General features: G+C 40.6%; 1 protein-coding gene across 3 annotated transcripts in view; it reads left to right on the top strand.

The window, feature by feature from the left end:
• The window catches only part of PCDH19 (protocadherin 19), a 126,665-nt gene that overhangs the window by 66,791 nt on the left and 37,424 nt on the right, over positions 1-22,450 (top strand). For 2 of the 3 annotated variants that reach the window (XM_062183943.1, XM_062183945.1), the window contains one exon: positions 10,564-10,736. In XM_062183943.1, coding sequence (XP_062039927.1) covers positions 10,564-10,736 — 173 coding nt within the window. The remainder of the gene's footprint in view (positions 1-10,563; positions 10,737-22,450) is intronic. The other variant, XM_062183944.1, reaches the window with a different exon arrangement.

Raw genomic sequence — 22,450 nt, 5'->3', positions numbered from 1 at the left:
TAAAATAATAGAAATGAAATAGAGAGGCAAGCAGAGTATGTTAAAGCTATAGTAGAAAAGACCTGGAAATTCTATTATTTTGCTGGCTCTAATCCCATAAATTTACATCGCCAGAAGGGTAGGATTCAAGGAATAAAATAGCTTTCTGTACAACTAGCTTGAATTCATAGCTAATTTAATTCACAATGCAGCAATACACACTGACAATGCGCTACATTAGTCTGTATTGGTCTGGGATCACTTGTGACCTTAAGTGATGATTATTAGTCATCTGCAAATGGATAGCTCTATATCACCAGTCATAGCATAGTCTGGAATTTTTCAGAGGGGTTGAGAATAATCCTTTCAGAATATTTTCTTGGATTATAGAAAAAAGCAAAAGTCAAGTTCAAAATTATGTGACTAATTTGTTTTAGGAGGATTTTTAAAAAACCCATTTTATGTGCACTGATTAGTCTTATGGCAGAAATGTGCTTTGTTTTCTGCTTTAGGATTGTTATTCTCAAAGCTTCTTATTTATTTATTTATTTGTATGTATCTCATAAATACAATATTGGGAACATAATAATTCTTCCCACCGCCCCTGTCCCCCCACCCACTCCCACCTTCCTCCCCCCTTTCCTGTTTGGTCTGAGAAAGAAAAGGAGAAAGAAAAAGAAAGAAAGAAAAAGAAAGAAAGGAAGAAAGAAAGAAAGAAAGAAAGGAAGGAAGAAAGAAAGAAAGAAAAGAAGAAGGAGGAGGAGGAGGAGAGGAAGGAAGGAAGGAAGGAAGGAGGGAAAGAAAAATAATGGAGTAAAAAAACCAAGAGAACTGTTACTCAACAGTCTAAACAAGAGCTGTTCTTTGTTATTGCTTCTTGAAAGTGTTTTCGCTTTTTTCCCCCTTCTTTTTCCATCCTTCCTCCTCCTCCTTTCCTTTTTGAAACTTAATTGTCTTTAAAGAAGAACCCAAGGATGATACATGAGCTCAGACATGACTATTACTTATGAGACATAATAATATCTTCCTTTTAATACACTAAGAGGAAGTGATTCTTGGGAACATGTTTTACTATTAAGTCTCACGATACAACAATTTGTGGACAGAGGTCCTGCATGGGAAGTTAGTACACAGTGACTCCTGTTGTTAATTTCACAATCAACACTCTTATATATGATATCAGTGATCACCCAAGGCTCTTGACATGAGCTGCCTTAGCTATGAAAGCCTTTTGGATCCAGTAGCTCAACAAGGCCATAAGCAAGGTGGAAGTTCTCTCCTCCCTTCAGAGAAAAGTACCTCCTTTGGTGGCCACTTCTTTCTATTGGGTCTCACCCACAGGGGTCCTTTAAGTAGGACATTATTTCCCAGAGTATCTTGATTCTCCATGCCTTAAATGCTCCCCCTTGGCTTTTCAGCCAGACTGGAATGCCTTAAGGGCTGATTCTGAGGTCAGAGTGCTTGCTTAAAGTGATTGTCATTCTATGAGTCTGCTGTATGGACTGCTTCCCATGTTGGAGCCTTCATTCCTTTTTAATACTGTCTATTCTTGTTTCCAAACACTTAGTCCTATTAATATGATCACTTTAACTCATGATTGTATCTATATGGTCCCTTTACCATTTATTCCTATCCGTTTGATCTTTATAACACTTAAGTTGCTATTTTTATCAGCTAGCTTAAGGGATTTTGGTGTCTTACGGCTAGTTGTTAGGTTATACCCTTAAAAGAATCTCCGTAGGAATGTATGTAGGACTATATTGCTTTACAGTTGCATACTTCATATATTTCACAATTACAACTTTATGATTTTGGTGATTCTTCCCACTGTGCCTGCCCTGCCCTCCCACTCTCACTCCCACCCCCCCTTCCCTTTCTTATTCTTGCTCTTATTCTTTACAAAGATCTATTTTCACTTAACTTTACTGTATGTTAAGATTAGCATACAATGAATTGTATGAAAGAGAAGAAGATAAGGAAAATATTATAAAGTAAAAGAAAGTAAAGGATAAACAAAGATATAGAATAAGAAGCTGTTCCTCAACAGTCAAGAGAAGGACTGTTCATAATCATTACTTCTCAAAGCATCAATTTCATTTCTACATGTTGTCTTTTTCGGTGCTCTGTTAGTTATTATACATCAGGGAGAAACCATAGAATTTGCCCTTTGGGACTGGTTTATTTCACTAAGTATGATGTTTTCCAGTTTCACCCATTTTGTTGTGAATGACCATACTTCATTTTTTTTTTTTACTGTTGTGGAGTATTCCATGGTGTACATATCCTATAATTTATTTACCAGTTTTCAGTTGATGGACATTTTGCTTGATTCCGTGTCTTTGCTATTGTGAATTGAGCTGTGATAAACATGGAGGTACAGATAGCTCTTTCATATGATGATTTCATTTCTCTTGGGTAGATTCCCAGGAGCAGGATAGCTGGATCATGTGGAAGGTCTATATTCAGACCTCTGAGGTATCTCCACACTATCTTTCATAATCGTTTCACCAGTTTACTTTCCCATCAGTAGTGGATTAGGGTACCTTTTTCCCCACATCCTCACCAGCATTTGTTGTTTGTTGATTTCTATATGAAAGTCATTCTAACTGGGGTGAGGTGAAACCTCATGGTGGTTTTGATCTGGATTTTTCTGACAACTAGTGATCCTGAATATTTTTTCATGTGTCTGTTGGCCATTTGGATTTCTTCTCAAAGCTCCTTTTTAAAACTTGTGGTAAAACAGTGATTTGCCTTATCCTGGCAGATCCCTTGGGCTAGCTAGCTTTGGGTACCTGGGAATTTTATGATTGCACTGATAACATGAGCCTGATTTTCATAGTCTGGCAGAAAGCTAAGACTCCTGGGAACCCTTTGCCCTAGGTCAGCTCCCCATATCTAATTTACAGCAAAGATGGATGAGATTCAAATGTTAAGTTCAAACACTTAGCTTTTGGAATACGTGTATTTCCGCAGCAGCTTTGGGACTCACTAAGAACCTCTGATTTTGCCTAATTACATTATATATTTTTGTTTACACACATATCACACAAAGGGCACAGCATGGACTTAACGGGCTCTTGGTAGAGAATCTCCTGACATAGCCTGAAATGACAGATAGTAGTTTGTACAGGAATTGGCTTGATTAAGAGGAAACATCTGAACACTCAGGAATGCACACATTTTTTTTTTTGGTCAGATTCTCCTTATGGAACTAGAAGGGATTGGGAAAACCAGGAAGGCTTTGGGATATATGGGGTCAACTGAGTTTAGACAAAGCACAGTGCCTAGAAAGATGCAGACAATCTTGTGTGCTGTGCTTTTATGGGGGCTAACAATTTTAAATGTAAAATGTGTGGAAAATGCTAAAAGAGTGATGACTAACACCAGGGGATAAAACCATGCAAATGTGTTCAAGTACCTCACAGCAGTGTTTGAAAAAGGTTTATATGTGGTTTACAGTCATAGAGAAAGCTCCTGGCAGTAAATTATAAATCTGATTATTAGTTTCAATTTTACTGTCAAATGCTTGCTTTTTAGACTGCCAGTCCAATCTCAGTCCAGCTTTGAGAATTTGTAATCCTATCTGTTTTCTTTTCTTCTACTCTCTTTCTAGTCAACTGGTGATGTTTCTTGGACCCTTCTTTTTTTTTTTTTTTTTTTCCTTCAGCTGTTGTTAGCTTTCTTGGCCAGACTGTTTAGACGTAAGTCTCTTTACCTCTCTCACATCTGTCTTACTCCAGGTAGTTGACCAGCAGCTGCAACTGTCCACCTCTCATTCTTCCCTGCAGCAGCCAGGATTCCTATATAAAACAGTCAGTGTTTGAGGGGAGCTGGTGTTGTGGTGCAACAGGTTAAAGCCTCTGCCTGAGGCACCAGCATCCCATATGGGCTCCAGTTCAAGTCCCAGCTGCTCCACTTCTGATCCAGCTCCCTGCTAATGTGCCTAGGAAAGTAGTGGAAGATGGCCCAAGTCCTTGGGCCCCTGAACTCCTGTGGGAGACCTGGAAGAAGCTCCTGGCTCCTGGCTTTGGCCTGGTGCAGCCCTGGCTGTTGTGGCCATTTGAGGAATGAACCAGCAGGTGGAAGATATTCTCTCTCTCTCTTTCTCTCTCTCTCTCTCTGTAACTCTGACTTCCAATCAATAAAATAAATATTAAAAAAAGAAAAACTTGAGGGAGATTTATTTACAAAGGGAATGTATGCAAAGGTTTGGGCATGGTTAGTGAACCACATGAAATAGTGGCGTGAAGAATGGTGGAGAGACTAAAGTTCAGAAGAAAAGACTAAGGGAGAGACCATGTAGGGAACAGTGACTTCAGAGTCAACAGTAGCTTCTGCCCTGTTGAGGAATATGGTCATAATGAGGTGACTCCTGCAGGCAGGAAGCAGGGACAGTCACTGCCCTAACACCACTGTCCTCGCAGCCTCTGATCTCATGTTGGTATACTCCACTGGCTATACCCAACAGAAAGCCAGAGGGTAAGGAGGTTCTCAATAGATATAAATCAAGATAAAGAAGGGTGAAGAGTGGATCTGGAAGGAAAGGGGAAGATAAACGACATGATCCCTACATTTTCTGCACTAGGAAATCTAGGATTATATGAAGGTATTTCAAAGTTCATGGAAAATATATACTATGAAAAAAACCATACATGGACTTCAAACATTTTTTTGCACCAACATCTTATCTTTTAATTCATTTTTCCATGAACTTTATGAAGGACCCTCAGATTTCTGAGGTGTGTTTTTTTTCCTGAGACCATCACCTACAACATGCAGGTGTACCCGAGGAGGTTCACGTGCGAATCCCAGATTAACAAACCAAAATAGTTTGGCAGTTTTTCTGGAGGGACTTCCTTCCTGCTCTGCTTGTATCCTTGCTGTCTGCTCAGAGCAAGGAAAGCCAGCAGTGGTACTTTGCTCCTGCGGCAACACTGGCTTCGCTCATGCCTGCTTTCTGTGCTGCCCTGTGATCACCACTCCTGCGGTGCTTTTGGAGCAGCATCAAGCAGGGCATGAGTCTGTAATGTAACTCAAAGAGAATATAGTAGGAAATGAACAAGGCGCTGAAGTGGTGTGGAAAGAAAAAGAACACTGGCTTCTAAGTCATGCACGGTGTTTTCCTTTTCCTCCAAAATTGTCCTGGGGTTTTGTAGCACCTTGTATAGCGCCTCAGACATAGTAAATGCTTGGTCCGTGTTTCTGGAATGAATGAATGGAAGGTGAAGGATACCTCAGCATTTTCCCATTAAAAACCAGCAGTAAACTTCCCTTTCAGTCAGTGATTTCTGAACTGGAATGTGCACTGGAATTGCTTGGGCAGCTTGTTAAATGCAGAGTTTCTAGCTTCACCCCTGGTGAATCTCCAGTTTGAACTGGTTCCCAAGGTGACTGTGATGCAGGTAGCTTATTAACCTCCAGAGGATCCTCCTATGTTCCTTAAGTATAATGGATCCTTAAAAATTTATGGAAAGTGCATATTATGGAAAAACTGTACATGGATTTCAATTTTTCTTGCACCAAAAAAAGCATATTGGGTAAGCCCATTTCCATGAACTCTCTGAAGCTCCTTGTACAGTCTTTTGACTTCTACTCCCTTCTGTTTCCCAATGTCAGTTGCTATTTCCTAGGTGTGTGGTGTCACCTGGTAGGAAGATATGGCCTATTTCCTTTCAGATTCTTTGTTTTGGAAAACAGTTCCAATACTGTAAAGGACAGATATGGCTCAGAACTTGTGTACTGTTCATTCTTCAAGCATTTGCTGAGTATCTTTTGGGTGTAGAGCTGCCCTGGTCTAAATGCTTTCAAACATAGCTGTCCCTCGGTTGGCCACCAGAGTGGTAATAGAAGCATTTGCATTTACAATATCATTGTAAATAGGGTACCTGTAATTTATTGTCCTACAAAAGTTGTATTACCAGTTTTTCATCTCCCAAAAGGTACACAGGTAATAAAGCAAATGAAATCAGCATTTTTTATGCCTAGCATAAATTGTTATTTGTATGGGGCGAGTAGCCATTTACCAGGTTGTTTTACAATTTGCAGCATCGTGCTCACTGGGTCTTAAACTGCCTTCCACAAATCCATTCATTAAGCCACTAAATATCCTTACAGGATCAGTGCAAGTGGCAGTTAGTTTGTCAGATTGGCAAACTGATCTTTAAAATGAGTCTAACTATTCCAGGCTTGGGGTGGGGGATCGTCATAACTCTTGCTTTTTCTTCTGAGATCTTGCTGTGCTTGTACTACCAGCCCCTTAGTTCCTAGGAGCTAATCCTTTGCTATTCCATTATTTCTATTCCTTTAACCTGAGAAATAAAAGCCCTGGGGTGGTTTATAGTAGTCACATGCATACAAAATAGATGAGCACGTTTTATTTTATTTTTTTTTTTATTTTTGACAGGCAGAGTGGACAGTGAGAGAGAGAGAGAGAGACAGAGAGAAAGATCTTCCTTTGCCATTGGTTCACCCTCTAATGGCCGCCACAGCCGGCGCACTGCGGCCGGTGCACCGTGCTGATCCGAAGGCAGGAGCCAGGTGCTTCTCCTGGTCTCCCATGGGGTGCAGGGCCCAAGGACTTGGGCCATCCTCCACTGCACTCCCGGGCCACAGCAGAGAGCTGGCCTGGAAGAGGGGCAACCGGGACAGAATCTGGCGCCTGGACCGGGACTAGAACCCGGTGTGCCGGCGCCGCTAGGCAGAGGATTAGCTTGTTGAGCCACAGCGCTGGCCATATGAGCACGTTTTAAAAAGGCATCTCCCCAAAACAATTAGGAGAAGCAAGCTAGAGATCCATGGCGTCCAGGGAGGTAACTCTACAATTAAACATCACGTTTACCTTGAAGCTTTGGAGAAGCCAAGACAAACTGACAGATACATCAGGTCATATAGTTCTCGTTGTTCAATAAAGGAAGGATACACATTTGACAGAACTGTTTTTTCCCCCTTGTTCCTGAATTTTAGGAGAAACGGACAATATCTGACTTGTTAACAGAAGATATGTAATTTAAATCTAAATCTCCTATGCCAATTCCATCAAAGACCATGCCATAATATTTAATTATAACTCAGTGAAGGCATTGCCATATAGAATGATGATCATATTCTGAAATGACCATTTATTGAGTATCTATGAGTATCTGATACTTCAAGCACAGTGTCTCATTGAGCCCTCAAAATGGCCCAGTGAAGGAAAGTTTAGCAAATGCAATTATAGACAAGGAAAGTGATGCTCAAACACATTCGAATTTAGTGCCAGGATAACATCTATGACGTGGCAGATTACAGATTACTACTTGTTTTAACAACTCCAAGTTCAGTGCTTTCTCCATTATAGTTTGATACAGGAATAGAGTATTAAGAACCTACAGCAGTTATTCTCAACTAAGGGTGATTTGGCAGTATCTCTCTGGAGACTTTTGTCATCTTTTCTCCTGACTGAGGATCACTACTGGCATCTAATGGGTAGAGGCCAGAGATGCTGCTAAACATGTTACAATGCCCCCAGGACAGCCACAGCAATATTTGTTTTAAAAATACTTATTTATGTATTTGAGAAGTAGAGTAACAGAAAAACAGAGACAAAGGTCTTCCATCTGCTGGTTCACTCCCCAGATGGTCAAACAGTCAGAGCTGGGCCAATCTGAAGCCAGGAGCCAGGAGCCAGGAGCCAGGAGCTTCTTCTGCATCTCCCACACTGGTTGAAGGGGCCCAAGTACTTGGGCCATCTTCTACTGCGTTCCCAGGTCATAGCAGAGAGCTGGATTGAAAGAGGAGAAGCCAAGACTTGAACCAGTGCCCTTATGGGATGCCAGCACCACAGGCGGAGACTTAGCCTGCTATGCCACAGTGCTAGTCCCCACAACAAATAATTATGTGATCAAAGCTATCAGCAATGTAAAGAAGCAGAAGAAGCCCTGCTCTGAGAATGGTTAAGTACTTTGCTCTTAGACCATATCCCTTACTATCATGCATCTCAAGCAAGTGTTGGCAGCCATGGAAATACAGCCCATTCAGAGTTGAATTGTCTGCCTTAAAGTGATAATTTCCTCTTGTGGATTAAAGAAATTTTCATATGTATCAGATAGATACTAGATATACAGGTGGGAAAATTAATATTTCCTATAAAAATGGAAGAGCCTATAATACCATCCAGGCAGGTCATTTCTTCCATCCTGAGGTATATGGGTGCTTGTAAAGGCAGGGCCCAGTTATTTCAGAGGAACTGCATTTATTTCAACTGTGGGATTAGAATTTATTAAAAGTCCTAGAGTCTGTGTCATAAGGCTAGAAATGGTGAAGCACTTTAAGTTATGTGTTTTCAGTTGGCCTTCTTGACCATAAAAGAACTATAGGATGATTTTTTTTTAATAGAACTACATCCTGGGGAGTTCGTAGGGCCAAGTTAGCTGTGTGACATAATTTGGAGGAGCTGAGTGAGCTGGCCGATTGAGTGATTTTAGTGTTAGTGCAGTTGATGCCAAGTTATCCTTTCTGAAAATAATTAGCTAACAGGTCAATGCTTCACTCTCTCCTACTCTTCATTTTCTTATAATTATGGCTTTCCAGCTACTGCCCTCTTGATCTTTTCCCTTTTATATTCGGGTCAGCAAGCATTCTTTATCTAAGTTTGTCATATGTTAAAAGTCTGCTGTGATTCCTCTTGACCAAGTGTAGAGAGTGACAATGTGTCCATTGTGTCCATGGCATAGCTCTTCATTATATGTGCAGAATGTTCTTATCAAAGTCTCAGAGAGCCAGCCCTGTGAATGTTCAAGGTTGAGCAGATCAAGCGAGTTTGTGGTGTCATCTCCACGGGGCACCCTTTTCAGAGGCATGGTAGGTCTGTTGGGGCTTGTCCTAATTCACAAGCGTGTCACTCTCCTTGTTGAGACAACAACACATTTTCTTGAGTGTGCCTTTGTGGCTTCCTTACTGACTAGGGAATGGATTCACCATCCACCAGGTATTTCAGATGCATAATTTATAATCCATGGTGTAGCACAGCTGCAGACTCAGTACATACAAAATATTAGAAGTAGCAGGTGGGGATGTACCCTATGTATTATTCTCTATTCTTTGAGAAATGGTGGGGGAGTTCTTGGATAGTAGGGTAGCGTATTGTATGGTGCATTAATTTAATAAATGCCAGAAAAATTTTACCCACAAACACTTGAACTGCATGTTTCCATGTTCTTAGTATAACTGTACTCACAGTTCTATTAGTGCTCATTCTCTCATTCTCACTTTTATTTCACCTTCTGTTTTAGGGTTCTCTAGAGAAACAGAATCAATAGGTATATCTACATCTATACTTATCTCGGTATCTGTAGCTACATCTTTATATTTATCTCAAAAGAGTTTTATTGTAAGAAATTTGCTCATGAAATTCTGGAGGCTGAGAAATCATGTGAGCTGACATCTACAAGCTGGGGAACCTGGAAAACTGTTGGTGTAGTTTAAAGGCTTTAAAACCAGAAAACTAATGATACAAATTCCAGGCCTGATCTGAAGCTTTGAGAGCCAGGACCACTGAGGGCAGAAGATTAATGTCTCGGCTTCATCAGTTATGCGGAGTGCAAATTCAACATTTCTCCATTTCTTTTTTCTATTTAGGCCCTCAATGGGTAGAAAGAGCCATGGGCACACTGGGGAGAGCGTATGCTTTGCTTAGTCTACCAATTCAAATGCCAATCTCTCCTGGAAACACCCTCACAGATGTACTCAGAAATAATGTTTCCCTTGCTCTCTGGGCATTCTGTGGCCCAGTCAAGTTGACACATCAAATTTTCCATGTACCAGGGCTGTTCTCTTCTCAGCTCCTGTTTCTCCTCTTTTCCTTTGAATTTGTCCCTCTGACTTTCTCAGTGAAAACTAACCTGGATTCTCCAATCCTGGTAATTCTTTCTACCTTAATGGTACTACCCCGATTTCTACCACTTTTTTTTGTTTGTTTTCTTTCTCTTTTTTCCATAAATGTTTGGAGTATACATGGTGGTTAAGGTTCCAAGCTCTGGAGCTCAAATACCTGGGTTTTGCCTTACATCTGCTACTTTTTAAAACCAGCTGTGTGACCTTGGTCAAGTTATTTAACTTCTAGGCACCTCTGTTTTTCATCTTTAAATGGGAATATTAGTAGCACCTTTCTCTTATAGAGTTGTGATGGTTTAAAAGTTAATTAATGTCAAGCACTTCAAACAGTGCCTCATGAATAGTAATCCATCAGTAAACATTAGCTATTATTTTACTTTGATTGTAAGGGAAGTGAGAAAAGCCTTCTGAAATGATGAAATTCTTTAGAGGTGGTTGTTTTAGATTTGTACTTCTTATGCTGTGCCTGTAGTGATTCATTGAAAATAGGTGAATGAAAATATTAGCCAGATCAGCATCCAATAGTGGGAACCTCTCTGCAATGTTAAATTCCATTATGTTTAAACAGAGATTTCTTTTCCCCTTATTCCTACCCTGTTGGGCAATCCAGCCACGGTTGGCCCTGTTACAGAGCTGACATCATCCTGGCTCAGAAAGATTTTTTAAAAAGCAGATCTCTCACAGATGTAAATTATCATTCTTTCTTCAACCCAGCAGCTCCACCTTCAAGGACTTAGAGGGCAACAGCCTGAAGGATAGTGGACATGAAGAGAGTGACCAGACTGACAGCGAACATGATGTCCAGCGGAGCCTGTATTGTGATACTGCTGTCAATGATGTGCTAAACACCAGTGTGACCTCCATGGGATCTCAGATGCCTGACCATGGTAAGGGCTGGTTGGATGTAAGTCGCAACAATAGACTCCAAAGAATCCAGACACTTTTTCTGTAATGAGTGTGTAACCAAGGTATCTGCTGAGCTCACACCTCAGCAGCATCTACAGGTTTTTGAGATGTCCTGACACCTAGCCAGATTCTTCTTTGCGCTCCCTGAGTGGATCACCTAGGGCGGTATAACGTTCCAACATTTTAAAATCTGACTGCATGTACACTTTGCATACATTCTCTTCAATAATAACTGTGCTGAGTACATAGGAAACAACCAGTTGCCTTCTCATCAGGAATAAATATCTCTTTTCGGTTTAGTCCATGAACTCAGCTGATCAATTGAGTCACATAGAACACAGCGATGATGAGATCAAAGGGGTGTGTGTTACTTTCCTACCAGGCTTTACCTGGAGAGGCTCTGTTCTCTGACCACAAATTGTATACTTACTTTACTGAGGAAAGAAAGTCTCAAACTTCTCATTTTACCTACAGGGCCACTATGCCAAATCCCTGGAACTGTCACACAAATCCATGCCATTAGTCATAGGGGCAGCTGAGTCAACATAAAACATTCTGCTAATGGGCACAGCATCTCAAAGTGGCCCGTCAGGAGCAGCATCCTCATGTATGGAGAAGAGTCTGTTTTTTGTAAACTCGGCCACACCTGCTTCTGTAAGAATCACTGTTTAAAACTATGCTAGGTAGAAAGCAGGTAGAAAACATTAGCAGAGTTCAAGTAAGGCAGAATAGGTGGACTCGGGCACCAATGTCATTTTCAGTATTTTACTGATGCACACATGCAATGCAAACAGCCTGTCTTTTTCAATTAAGAAGTATGAAATCAGCTTGGTGTTTAGGCTCAGTGAAGCTTCCGAATGCTTGGCTGTGTCTTGAGAGAAACTAGACTCAAGCTCAGCTGGAAACCCTACTGCTGAAAGATGTAAAGAAGAGAAAACAAAATATGGTGATTATGTGCTGGTCTTCAGCTGTTTCATTTCACTGTAAACATCATTAAATGCTTTTGTTTTGCTTTTGTAAATGAATCCAAAGAAAAAAATGCATGATCCACAAAACAAAATGTTTTCCATGGAAAAAAATTAGTCACTGTAGAGTCTATTAAATTGTCTAATCCATCCCCACCCAAGCAGACTGGAGTGTCAAAGTCTGTAATATATAGAGGTCACTACCAATTGTGCACTGCTGCCTTCCCTAATTGGTGAGTGGTGACATCTGCAGAGATAATATACTTTCTGGGAAGCCTTACTATGACTAAAGATGAAAAAAATTAAACATTTATATAGCTGAAACAGAGGCAATTTAATTCTCAGAGGATTAGCAGTGTGTCAGAAGATGCAGACTGATACGTATCATTTACTAGTCATGTGTCTCAAAGAAAGCCTTTTTCATTTATATCAGAAAGGGTTTTAGTTAGATGCTCTCTAAAATGAAATGACTCCAGGAAAGGAAATAGTCATAATTGATTCTCACTTTATGCCTGGCTTGAACAACATCTGTTTTAATTTTTGTCACATTTCTCTTGGAAAACAGTATCTGTGGACTGCAGCTAGTTTTTCTTGGAGGGTGTTTCTTACAAGTGGGCTGTATGTATATATCTTGTGTGTGTATTTATTTACATATCTATATATACATATTGTGCATGTTAGATAATAATGACAGTATTCAGAAGCAAATCAGTGGCAGTGTTCTGCATATGATTCCACACATGCACACACACATTTTTTGCTATTACATTTTCGCAACACTTTCACATTTTGTTTCCCATTATTTGATTTGCATGTATATATCTTCATTTTTCCATTATTCCAGCAGTGACTAAACCTTGAACTAACCCTTATTTGGGTTGATTCATTTCAACCTGAGTGAGTGACAGAAGTTTAGGTACAAAGGGAATTTAGGTCTTGCTTACACCTCACTCTCTAGCTGGTGATATCCCACTACTTCTGAAGCTTTCTGTAATGATACTTAATTGTATGTCCCAAATAAACTCTGGGTTTGCCACACAGATTGTGTCACGAGTTCACTTGAGTTGATTACTGCCATCTCACAAGACAACTATTCCAACAGTTTACATTTTATAGCACTTGATTATCTCAAACCTGCATTCTGATAACAAGTGTATCTCATTTTATACTGAGGCACCTCGATAGGCAGTCACTGGGTGAAGCCACCATGCATGCTGGATCTTGAACTTGTCAGGCTAACTCTGATTTTGATATGGCTTTTGGTCCTTCCAGAACCACTCCAAAGTTGGGCCAAATGTACCCAATAGAGTGTACCTTATACCTTTGTTTTGGGAAGTTTGCCTCATTCACCTTGGATTCCATGTCTGTGGATTTCTCTCTGATATTTCTAATTTGGATGTTAGAAATGCATCTTTCTTGGCAGGTGCATGGACACATGATGGATGGGGAATTTCAGGATTGTCAAACTAAGATAATTTTATGCATCTGTTAATTTTTTTCCATGTGCAGGAATGGGTTGCTAAATGAGCTGATACTGTGTTGTCACTGTTTGAGGAGAGTACAAACTGTATTTGCTCCTCCCTTTCTGGGACACACCTGGGCCCTGTGCTTCTCCACACTGCTAAAAGCTTCTATGGAATTTGTTCTTATAACTTCACTGTGTCGGAAGAATGCTCAGTGTGAATGACTGCAAGGGCTCAAATGTCTTAATGCTCAGTAGCTTTTCTTTGAGAACGTTCCTAGGGTTAGTAATCCAGAATCACTATATTCAATATAGAAAGGAGAATATCTAGAGGACTTTTTGATTCAGAGGGCAAAAGTCAGGTGTTTACTCACTGGTGAGTTTGAATTGTGTTTTTTATTTATTTATTTGAAAATCAGAGTTACAGAGAGAGGAGGAGACAGAGAGGAGAGAGAGAGAGAGAGAGAGAGAGAGAGAGAGAGAGATCTTCCATCTGCTGGTTCACTCCCCAAATGGCCACTACAGCTGGAGCTCAGCAGATCCCAAGCTAGTAGCCAGGAGCTTCTTCTGGGTCTCCCATGTGGGTGCAGAGGCCCAAGTACTTGGCCCATTTTCCGCTGCCTTCTCAGTCACATTAGCAGGGAGCTGGATCTGAAGTGGAGCAGCCAGATGCCCATATGGGATGCTGATGTCACAGGTGGTAGCTTTATTCACTATGCCACAGCACCAGCCCTTGGATTATGTTTTGTTTGCCCCAACCAAACGTATCCATGAGCTGGGTCAAGGTGGAGGTAAGAGGGAATGAAAGGAATCTCTGCTGTCTGGATTGCTGTCAATCCTAGTATCTCTGTTGACATGTCTAAAACCAGGTCAGTAGGTTGATGAACTGACTCAGCTGAATTACTGGGTCACCAGCTGATTGAATTATAAATTGATTTGTCATCCACGGTGCCCATGCATTAATGTGTCTCGGTCTGTCCCTGGTACAGTCTGCCATTAGCTCTGTTGTCATGGCTCATCAGAACAGAAGGTGATGGAGAATTCTTTATCCATGCTTTCTACTGGCATAAGGTACTTTTGGAGTGCTGTTTCGCAGTAGCTCTAAGAGTGCCTTAAGAACAAGTAAGTGTTGTCATTTACCAGGTTTATATCACCTGATTTGGTTCCTGAGGTGGTTTGGTCCTGAGGTTGAGAGTCACTGTCAAATCTCTTGACTAATACTTTCACTGCTTGAATTTGAGTACCTTCTGGTGGGGATATGAATTTTGCTTTATTTAATTCCTGTGGATGATTTCTAAGAAGAGTAACTAACAATAACGTGGTCAGAGGTGTCAGAAGCTCAGGGATTTGTTGCATGATTTGGTATTACTGGGTTTGTAGCTCCTCTTGTCTGGGTTTGGTAATGCCAGGGTCAATTGGCTTCTGGCTCCTCCTTGTTTCTTTGCATGACATGAGCATTCCATTATGCTTACTTAAACATATAATCCTGATACGAAATTGAGATTTATGGAAATCATAACCTAGGACTGTATACTAGTCCCACACCCCACTAATTTGTCTCAAATCAGACTCAGTCTTTTTTTCCTTATGATTTTAATTATTGATTATATATTCATCAACTGAAAATATGGCTTTAATTGCTCTAATATGCACCCAATTTTGAGTTTACTGCAAAACTGGGTTGGTTTCCCTCCCATGCTAATTGATACCAAATGAAGGCAATGTACAGAAATATGCAGTAACATTTATCTGCTTTTCACATCCAAATGCACCCAAATGCAACATAATGATTGCTTTACTTCTGGAAGTGTAGATTCTTATGCATTTTGCTAAACTTGTTTATTTACTAGTCTCATCACCTGAATAGCACTTAACATGTTTGCTGTATAAAATGTGGATTTGAAGAACTTGATCTGTGCCTAATGCAACTGCTGTTACAAATTAGCCATGAAAATGTTCTGTAGGCTACATATTAGGCATAGCATAGTGTCAACCACAGGTGTATTAAGACATTCACACTTTTAACACTCTACCAACAATGTATAATTTCATTTCCTCTAGACTTTTAATGAAATTATGAGTCAGTGACTGAACATTCTTTCCTGTATCCTCTTACCTATCCCCCTGACTCACCTCTCACCTCACTAAATTTCCAAACACTCACTTCAATTAATCTCTTGGCAAAATAGGGCATTCTCAACGGAGAATATTTTGTGACATTGCAAAGCAGTGTGCTGCTGGGCTCTAGAAATGGCAGCATGTACCAGATGTTCATAGAGTAATTGAAAATTCCATTTTATCAGAATAGCATTTGCTGTCAAAAAGTTTTATCTTTACTTCAACAAAGAGGTTGATTAGATCCCCCTGGACCTGAATTAGCATCTTTGAGGCTTGATATACTGTTTTGCAATTCATGTGGTTGTTTCTTCCCCAGTTTCGCTCATATAGAATCTTTTAAAATATATTCATCCTCTTGCAAATATACCTAGTGAAATGTTTAACTACTTGAACGTAGGAATGTATATATGCTGTTTCTATATATGTGACTTAGCTTCTTTCATCCTGCCTCAGGTATACCGTATTCTAATGCCAGTCAGGAACAATCTGTGCACAGACATATATCCTTCACTCACTCACTCATTTGTTAATTCGGCAGTATGTTTGAGAGCCCACTGTGTGTCTCCCTCTGGGAATTGAATGTGTCAACGACTGCTGTTATTGACTGTGAAAGTTATTTTTTTCTTTGTTTTTTGGGTTTTACCGAGGTGACCAAGGACAACTCAATGATGAAGGAAATAATATTTTCCAATTTTAATAATCATAAGGGTAGAGCTTGGGACTCAACAAAACCCTTGTTAGTTTTGTGCCAATAAAACAAAAGAAATGATCTGAGGAGACTGTTACAATAAAAATATTTTTTTTAAAAAAAGCTTTATTCTTTTGAAAGGCAGAGTGGCAGAGGAGGGTGGGAGAGAGAGACAGAGACAGAAAGAAACAGAGATATATTGTTTTTTCATCTGCTGGTTCATTTCCTAAATGGCCACAACATCAGGGGCTGCACCAGGCTGAAGGCATGATCTAGGAACTCCTTCTGGGTCTCCCAAGTAAGTGGCAGGAGCCTAAGCACTTGGGCCATCTGCTGCTTTCAGGCACATTAGCAGGAAGCTGGGTCAAAAGCATAGCAGCCAGGACTTGAACTGGGCATTACAGGTGGTGGCTAAGCCCACTGCTCCACATTGCTGACCCCCCAAAAATTATTTTAAATGAGAGTATCAGAAAAAATTCTTCTTTTATGTTCTAATTTGAACAATATCACATGGTAAGCATTTTAAAAAATGCACCTGTTGGCCGGCGCCGTGGCTCAACAGGCTAATCCTCCACCTTGCGGCGCCGGCACACCGGGTTCTAGTCCCGGTCGGGGCACCGATCCTGTCCCGGTTGCCCCTCTTCCAGGCCAGCTCTCTGCTGTGGCCAGGGAGTGCAGTGGAGGATGGCCCAAGTGTTTGGGCTCTGCACCCCATGGGAGACCAGGAGAAGCACCTGGCTCCTGCCATCGGATCAGCGCGGTGCGCCGGCCGCAGCGCGCTACCGCGGCGGCCATTGGAGGGCGAACCAACGGCAAAAGGAAGACCTTTCTCTCTGTCTCTCTCTCTCTCTCACTGTCCACTCTGCCTGTCAAAAAATAAATAAATAAAAAAAAATTAAAAAAAAAGAAAAAAAATGCACCTGTTGTGAGGTTGAATTTCATGCTCATCTTTAGTTGATGTCAGTATAAGATGGTAGGTTTTTTTTTTTACAGGTTTATTTATTTATTTGAAAGGTAGAGTTACAGAGAGGCAGAGGCAGAGAGAGACAGAGAAAGTCTTCCATGCATTGGTTCACTCCCTAAATGCCTGCAGTGGCCAGATCCAAAGCCAAGAGCCAGAAGTTTCTTCTGGGTCTCCCACGTGGGTGCAGAGGCCCAAGGACTTGTGCCATCTTCCACTGCTTTCCCAGGCCATAGCAGAGAGCTGGATCAGAATTGAAGCAGCTGGGACTCGAACCGGCACCCATATGGGATGCCAGCACTGCAGGTGGTAGCTTTATCCGCTATGCCACAGCACTGGCCCCAAGATGGTTGGTTTAATCTCTGACAGGCCCAGCTACCTTGCTGGTTTCGAGGCGTGCAGTGGTATTCTAAAGATCTAAAGACCTTTTCTTCTGATGCCCATAAAGTTTATCCTTTCTCAGCCTCAGCAACTTCTGGGTAGGTAGGAACAGAGGTGATAGGTTGAGCATTTATTTATTTCAACTACATTGCTGCACCAGATAATTGGATTCCTTCCAAGGCATTATTTACATTCTATTGACAAGACAGTCACTGGAATAAAAAGCTGTCCTTAACTAATGGAAACATCTATGCCGTTAGCAGTTGTTTGCTAGAATTATTGTGGCATAGCCCCTTTGGTAAAAGAATTCTTTTAGGACAGTTCAACATCAGTTTCTCCATGCAGGACACCATGAATAATACCAACTGTTCATCTGCTTTCAAATGGAAATGCTACTGTGTGTGTGTGTGTATCTCCTGACTCACATGGATCTTTTAGTTGTCTCATTTTCAAGGTCATTTTAAAATTTATTATTAATAATTACCTGTGGTAAAGGATTCATTATTCATCAAGAGAATAAATGCCAGGGGCTTTCTTGACTAGTTGAAGCTAAGAGTTTCTACATTTCTAAGCACTTGGAAGGCATTGGAGGATGGATGCTATATAAAGGGAGCACACTGAACAATTAAGAATTTCATCCTCTAGGAGTTTATGGCCCAATAGCACAAATGATCCAGAATGGAGTAGACTACATAGGATCAGTGAAGAAATTAATTAAGGTTATTTGAGCTGGAAAGCAAAATGCATTTTAAAAGGACACTTTGGTGTAATGGGATCCCTTTGGAAAAATAGGAGAAGCCAAGCCCCAACATGGTATGCTTGGGTGATTGACTAGATGAATCTCTTCCAGCTGCTTCATGACAAAGCAAGTTCTGTAGGTCATGATGAGTGGGGACATTGCCAATAGGATGGTAAATGAGATGCAAATCAAGTTGGTTGCTTTATAGGGCCAAATTATATTGACTATTTTACATACTCAAAAAGTCAACCAAAATATCAAGATCATTGGGTTTTTTGGGGGGGATCTTTCTATTCAACATCATTTGTGTCCTTTCATAAGATGCCTAAGAAGCATAAATAAGCTCCACCAGGCTGAGAAAAGATGAATGTAAACATGGTATTTACATATTTATAGAATACTTTTGTTTATTTTTCCTTTAATCTCTTTATTATGCAATAAATATGGCCAATTAAGTCTAGTCAGTTTTAAAATCAATTTAAAGAAACCAGAGAAAGCTTTTTGGTACATAAACTTTGGAAATGTGGCTTTTTAAAACATGTTTATTTACTTACTTGAAAGATAGAGGTGGGCAGGGAATAGGGAGAGGTCTTCCACCTGCAAATGCTGGCAACAGCCATAGCAGGGCCAGACTGAAGCCAGGAGCTAGGAACTGAATCTAGGTCTCCCATGTGGGTGGCAGGGACCCGAGTCCTGAGCCATCACCTGCTGCCTCCCAGGGTGCACATCAGCAGGAAGCCGGAATTGGAAGTAGACCCGGAACTTGTACCCAGACACTCCAATATGGGATGCAGGTGTCCCAGGTGATTTAACCAGCTACGCCACAATACCTGCCCTGCAAATGTGGCTTTTCGACAAGAAAATCTTTGCAATTTCTCTTCCTACAAGGATTACCCCCAGTAAAACTCTGGCCTGGAAAAATCACCAAGAATCAGACTGGAAAATGGCCTTTAGGGCCATCAGAAAAGGTTCTTTTTTTTTTTTTTTTTTTTGGATAGTTCACACAGATTCTTCTTCTGGGGATGTTTTTAAAAATCCCACACAGTCTAGGCTCAGGTATTATATGATCTTTCCTTCCTCCCTTTTTTCCTCTCTCCCTCCCTTATTTCTTTTTTGTTTACAAGAATCATTTCATTTTGCTCATAATGTGCTAAGAATTTAAGAAGGCCTTAAGAAGGCAGTTTAACTCTTTTCCATGGGATCACAAGTGTTGCAGTTGGGGTTGGAGAACCCACTTCCAAGGTGGCTTCTGCACTCACAAGTTCAGCATTTCTATTTTCTTTGGCCTCCATGTCATTTACCAGGGTTTTCCATGTGGCTTGGGCATGGTGATCTCCTTAAAGCTCAAGGTACATAGACAAAACAGACTCATTTGCAACTGTACATAATGGAACCCTATAAGTCAATCATTCTGCCACGTAGAGAATACAAAGCAGTTCCTCATAGTCAGGGATAGAGAGATTATCAGTGAGAGATCCATCTCCAGAGTTGTTTTGAAGCATACCATTTAGGATCAGACATGTGTATGCAGGGAGAAAAGTCAGAAGGTTATTGTGGAATTTTGGGTTTTAGGGTGAACACTGGGCTTCCCTTAAAAAATCTGCAGATTGGGGCTGGTGCCATGGTGTAGTAGGCTAAGCCTCCACCTGCGATGCCAGCATCCCACATGGTCACTGGTTCGTGTCCTGGCTGTTCCTCTTCCAATCCAGCTCTCTTCCAATAGCCTGGGAAAGCAGTGGAAGATGGCCCAAGTGCTTGGGCTCCTGCACCCATGTGGGAGATCCTGGGGAAGCTCCTGGCTCCTGGCTTTGTATTGGCCTAGCTCCAGCTGTTGTGGCCATCTGGGGAGTGAACCAGCGGATGGAAGACCTCTCTCTCTCTCTCTCTCTCTCTCTGTCTCTCCCTCTCTCTGTAAACCTACCTCTCAAATAAATAACCAATGGCAAAGGAAGATCTTTCTCTCTGTCTCTCTGTCTCACTGTCCACTCTGCCTGTCAAAAAAAAAATCTTTTAAAAATGTGCAGGTCAAAGGATATGTTGTGTGGTTGGAGGTATTTTCATGATGGTGTGTAGCAGGGGTGATTTAAAAGGCACTGAATCCAGAAGGAATTCATTGTGGTGGGTTTGTAAGAGACGTTTTGTCTTTGGAGGGTCCCTGGTAATCAGACATAAGTCTACTCTACTATCCTTCACAACAGATCAGACAAAACACACACACGCTGATAAATAAGAAATAATAGACAATGATCTTATCATCAGTTTTATTTTTTTCTTGACATTACTGTCCACTTTAAGGCAAATGAGACTCTCTAGATTCCTGTCCTAGTTTAATGGGAAGATTTTTCTGTCTTTTTTTTCCCACAAACAATAACATAATTTTATTTATATAAAGTTCAAAACCAGGCAAAAATAAACTAGAATGTTTAAGGTTGTGTATGTAGCAGGTCAGAGTATAAAGAATGGAATATTATAAAAATTAGGATAATGACTGCTTTGCGGGGAAGGAAGGGATGCTGATTTGACTGAAGTTAGAATCCTTTAGAAATAAGTTTATCTTTCCCTACCCAAGTCAGCTAAGCTTTAAATCATGGTCTAGTACATAGACTTTAAGTTAATGCAGTTCAATTACAATCTGCTTTGATTAAAAGCATAACTTACTCACAATGTGGCTTCCTCTTGAAGTAGAAATCTGTCAATATACACAGCTTTAATAGCCTGGAAAAACTTGGTAGCCTTGGTTGATGGCAGCAATGCAGCTTCCCAATCATGAGTTTGCAAATTCAAATCTAGTGCCAGAGATATATGTTCCAATTTCTGTGTGGCCACTCTCTCCGTGTCTAAGCTCATATATTCATTCTCTTTCTATCCTTGGCTTGGACAATAATAGATGTTTGACAACTTACTTTCTTCCTTAGTCTTTCAGGCTGTGTGGAGTTTCCAATCTGTGTGAACAATAGAATCTTTCCCTTTTAATACATAGAAAAGAGGGGAAAAAAGGAAAGATGTATGTTTCAAGATATTTAGATTGGTCAAACTGTTCCAAGGCATCACCACCTGCTGTTTTTCATCATTAATGAGGCTGTCAGTTGCTCTAATCTGGGAGGTGAACCAAAAGAATGGTTTTGATTTTAATTTAATTTAAAAGTCAGCTTATTTAAAAAATGCCTCTAATGTGAAAGTCAAGTTGTACACTGTTGATAAACCAAAGCAAATCAAATGCAGTGACTGAACCATCATTCATATGCAAACATAAACTATTTTAAAATTGAGGAAATCTTACGATTACAATCATTAGCTAGAAATTTTAGTCTTTTTAATTCAGTGAGCCATGCTGTATATGAGTGCATATCTGTTCTATTTTTTTTTCTGGAAGAAAAACTGATGGACCAAAGGTTTAAAGACTTTATTAATGTCAAAGTAAAGCCCAAAGTACAAATTACTTTGCTTGACTCAATGCCCATCAAACTGTATATGTTAGAAGTTGAGTGATTATCTGTGAATTTTCTTACACTGGATAATTTTGCTCAGTAGAAAAAAAAGGAGAATTCAGAAATACAGTGTCTATGCATGAAGTGGATTTTAAAGACTTAAAGCCAGACCTTTGTTTGTGCCAGTTGTCAAGTTAGAAGGTTTCGTTTTGCCTCTCTGAGCTTCACCAAACCCTTTCAGATTTATAATTGATGTCCACTGAAGTTGAAGGCAAAGAAAACCTTTGTTTTTTGACTGTAAGAAACATCACCTCACTTTTGGGCTCTAGTTAGCTGGAGGGTAGGTGTATCAAATCACACTACCCTTCTGCTAACACAGCAAGTGAGCACTTCCTGAATTCAGCTGATAATCAATGTGTGTATCTAATGAGTCTGCAAACAGACCAAGTGGCTGGAGCTGGCACAAGGAAACCACCATTCCAGACTAACCATCTCTTATTAACCTTTTGGTGTTCTCTTTGTGACACTAATTAGAGACCCATAAAACTATCTGCCCTGTACCTTTAGTTTAAAATAAAATTTTCAAAGAAACACAATCCACCTTAGGCTTGTATTACTATGGTGTTTCCCCTCATACAGGAAAAGGACTGACTTGCCATTTTAAAGTTTGGATAATTAATCTGTAATGTTCTGGCAAATAAAATGCCACAAAAAGTTTGTATAATTTATAATGCTCTCCAGATTGTGGTGGTACTGAAGCGGGTGGCAGATGTTTCTACCACCATCGTGTGTTGATGGTATGAAGGTCCCCATTCCCAGGCTGTAGCCCTGTCTGTCCCAGGCTGTAGCACTGCCTGGCTGCCTCCTGCTTTGGCCTGAATCCCTCCTGATGGCATGAGAGGGCTAGAGGTGTATTTTGCTCCCTTTTTGTGGGTTGATGAATCAAGGAATGA

This window comes from Lepus europaeus, chromosome X (genome assembly GCF_033115175.1).
Source record: "Lepus europaeus isolate LE1 chromosome X, mLepTim1.pri, whole genome shotgun sequence".
NCBI classification, from domain to species: domain Eukaryota; kingdom Metazoa; phylum Chordata; class Mammalia; order Lagomorpha; family Leporidae; genus Lepus; species Lepus europaeus.
Note: the sequence above shows the minus strand (reverse complement) of the source record. Positions and strands in the feature narration are given on the sequence as shown.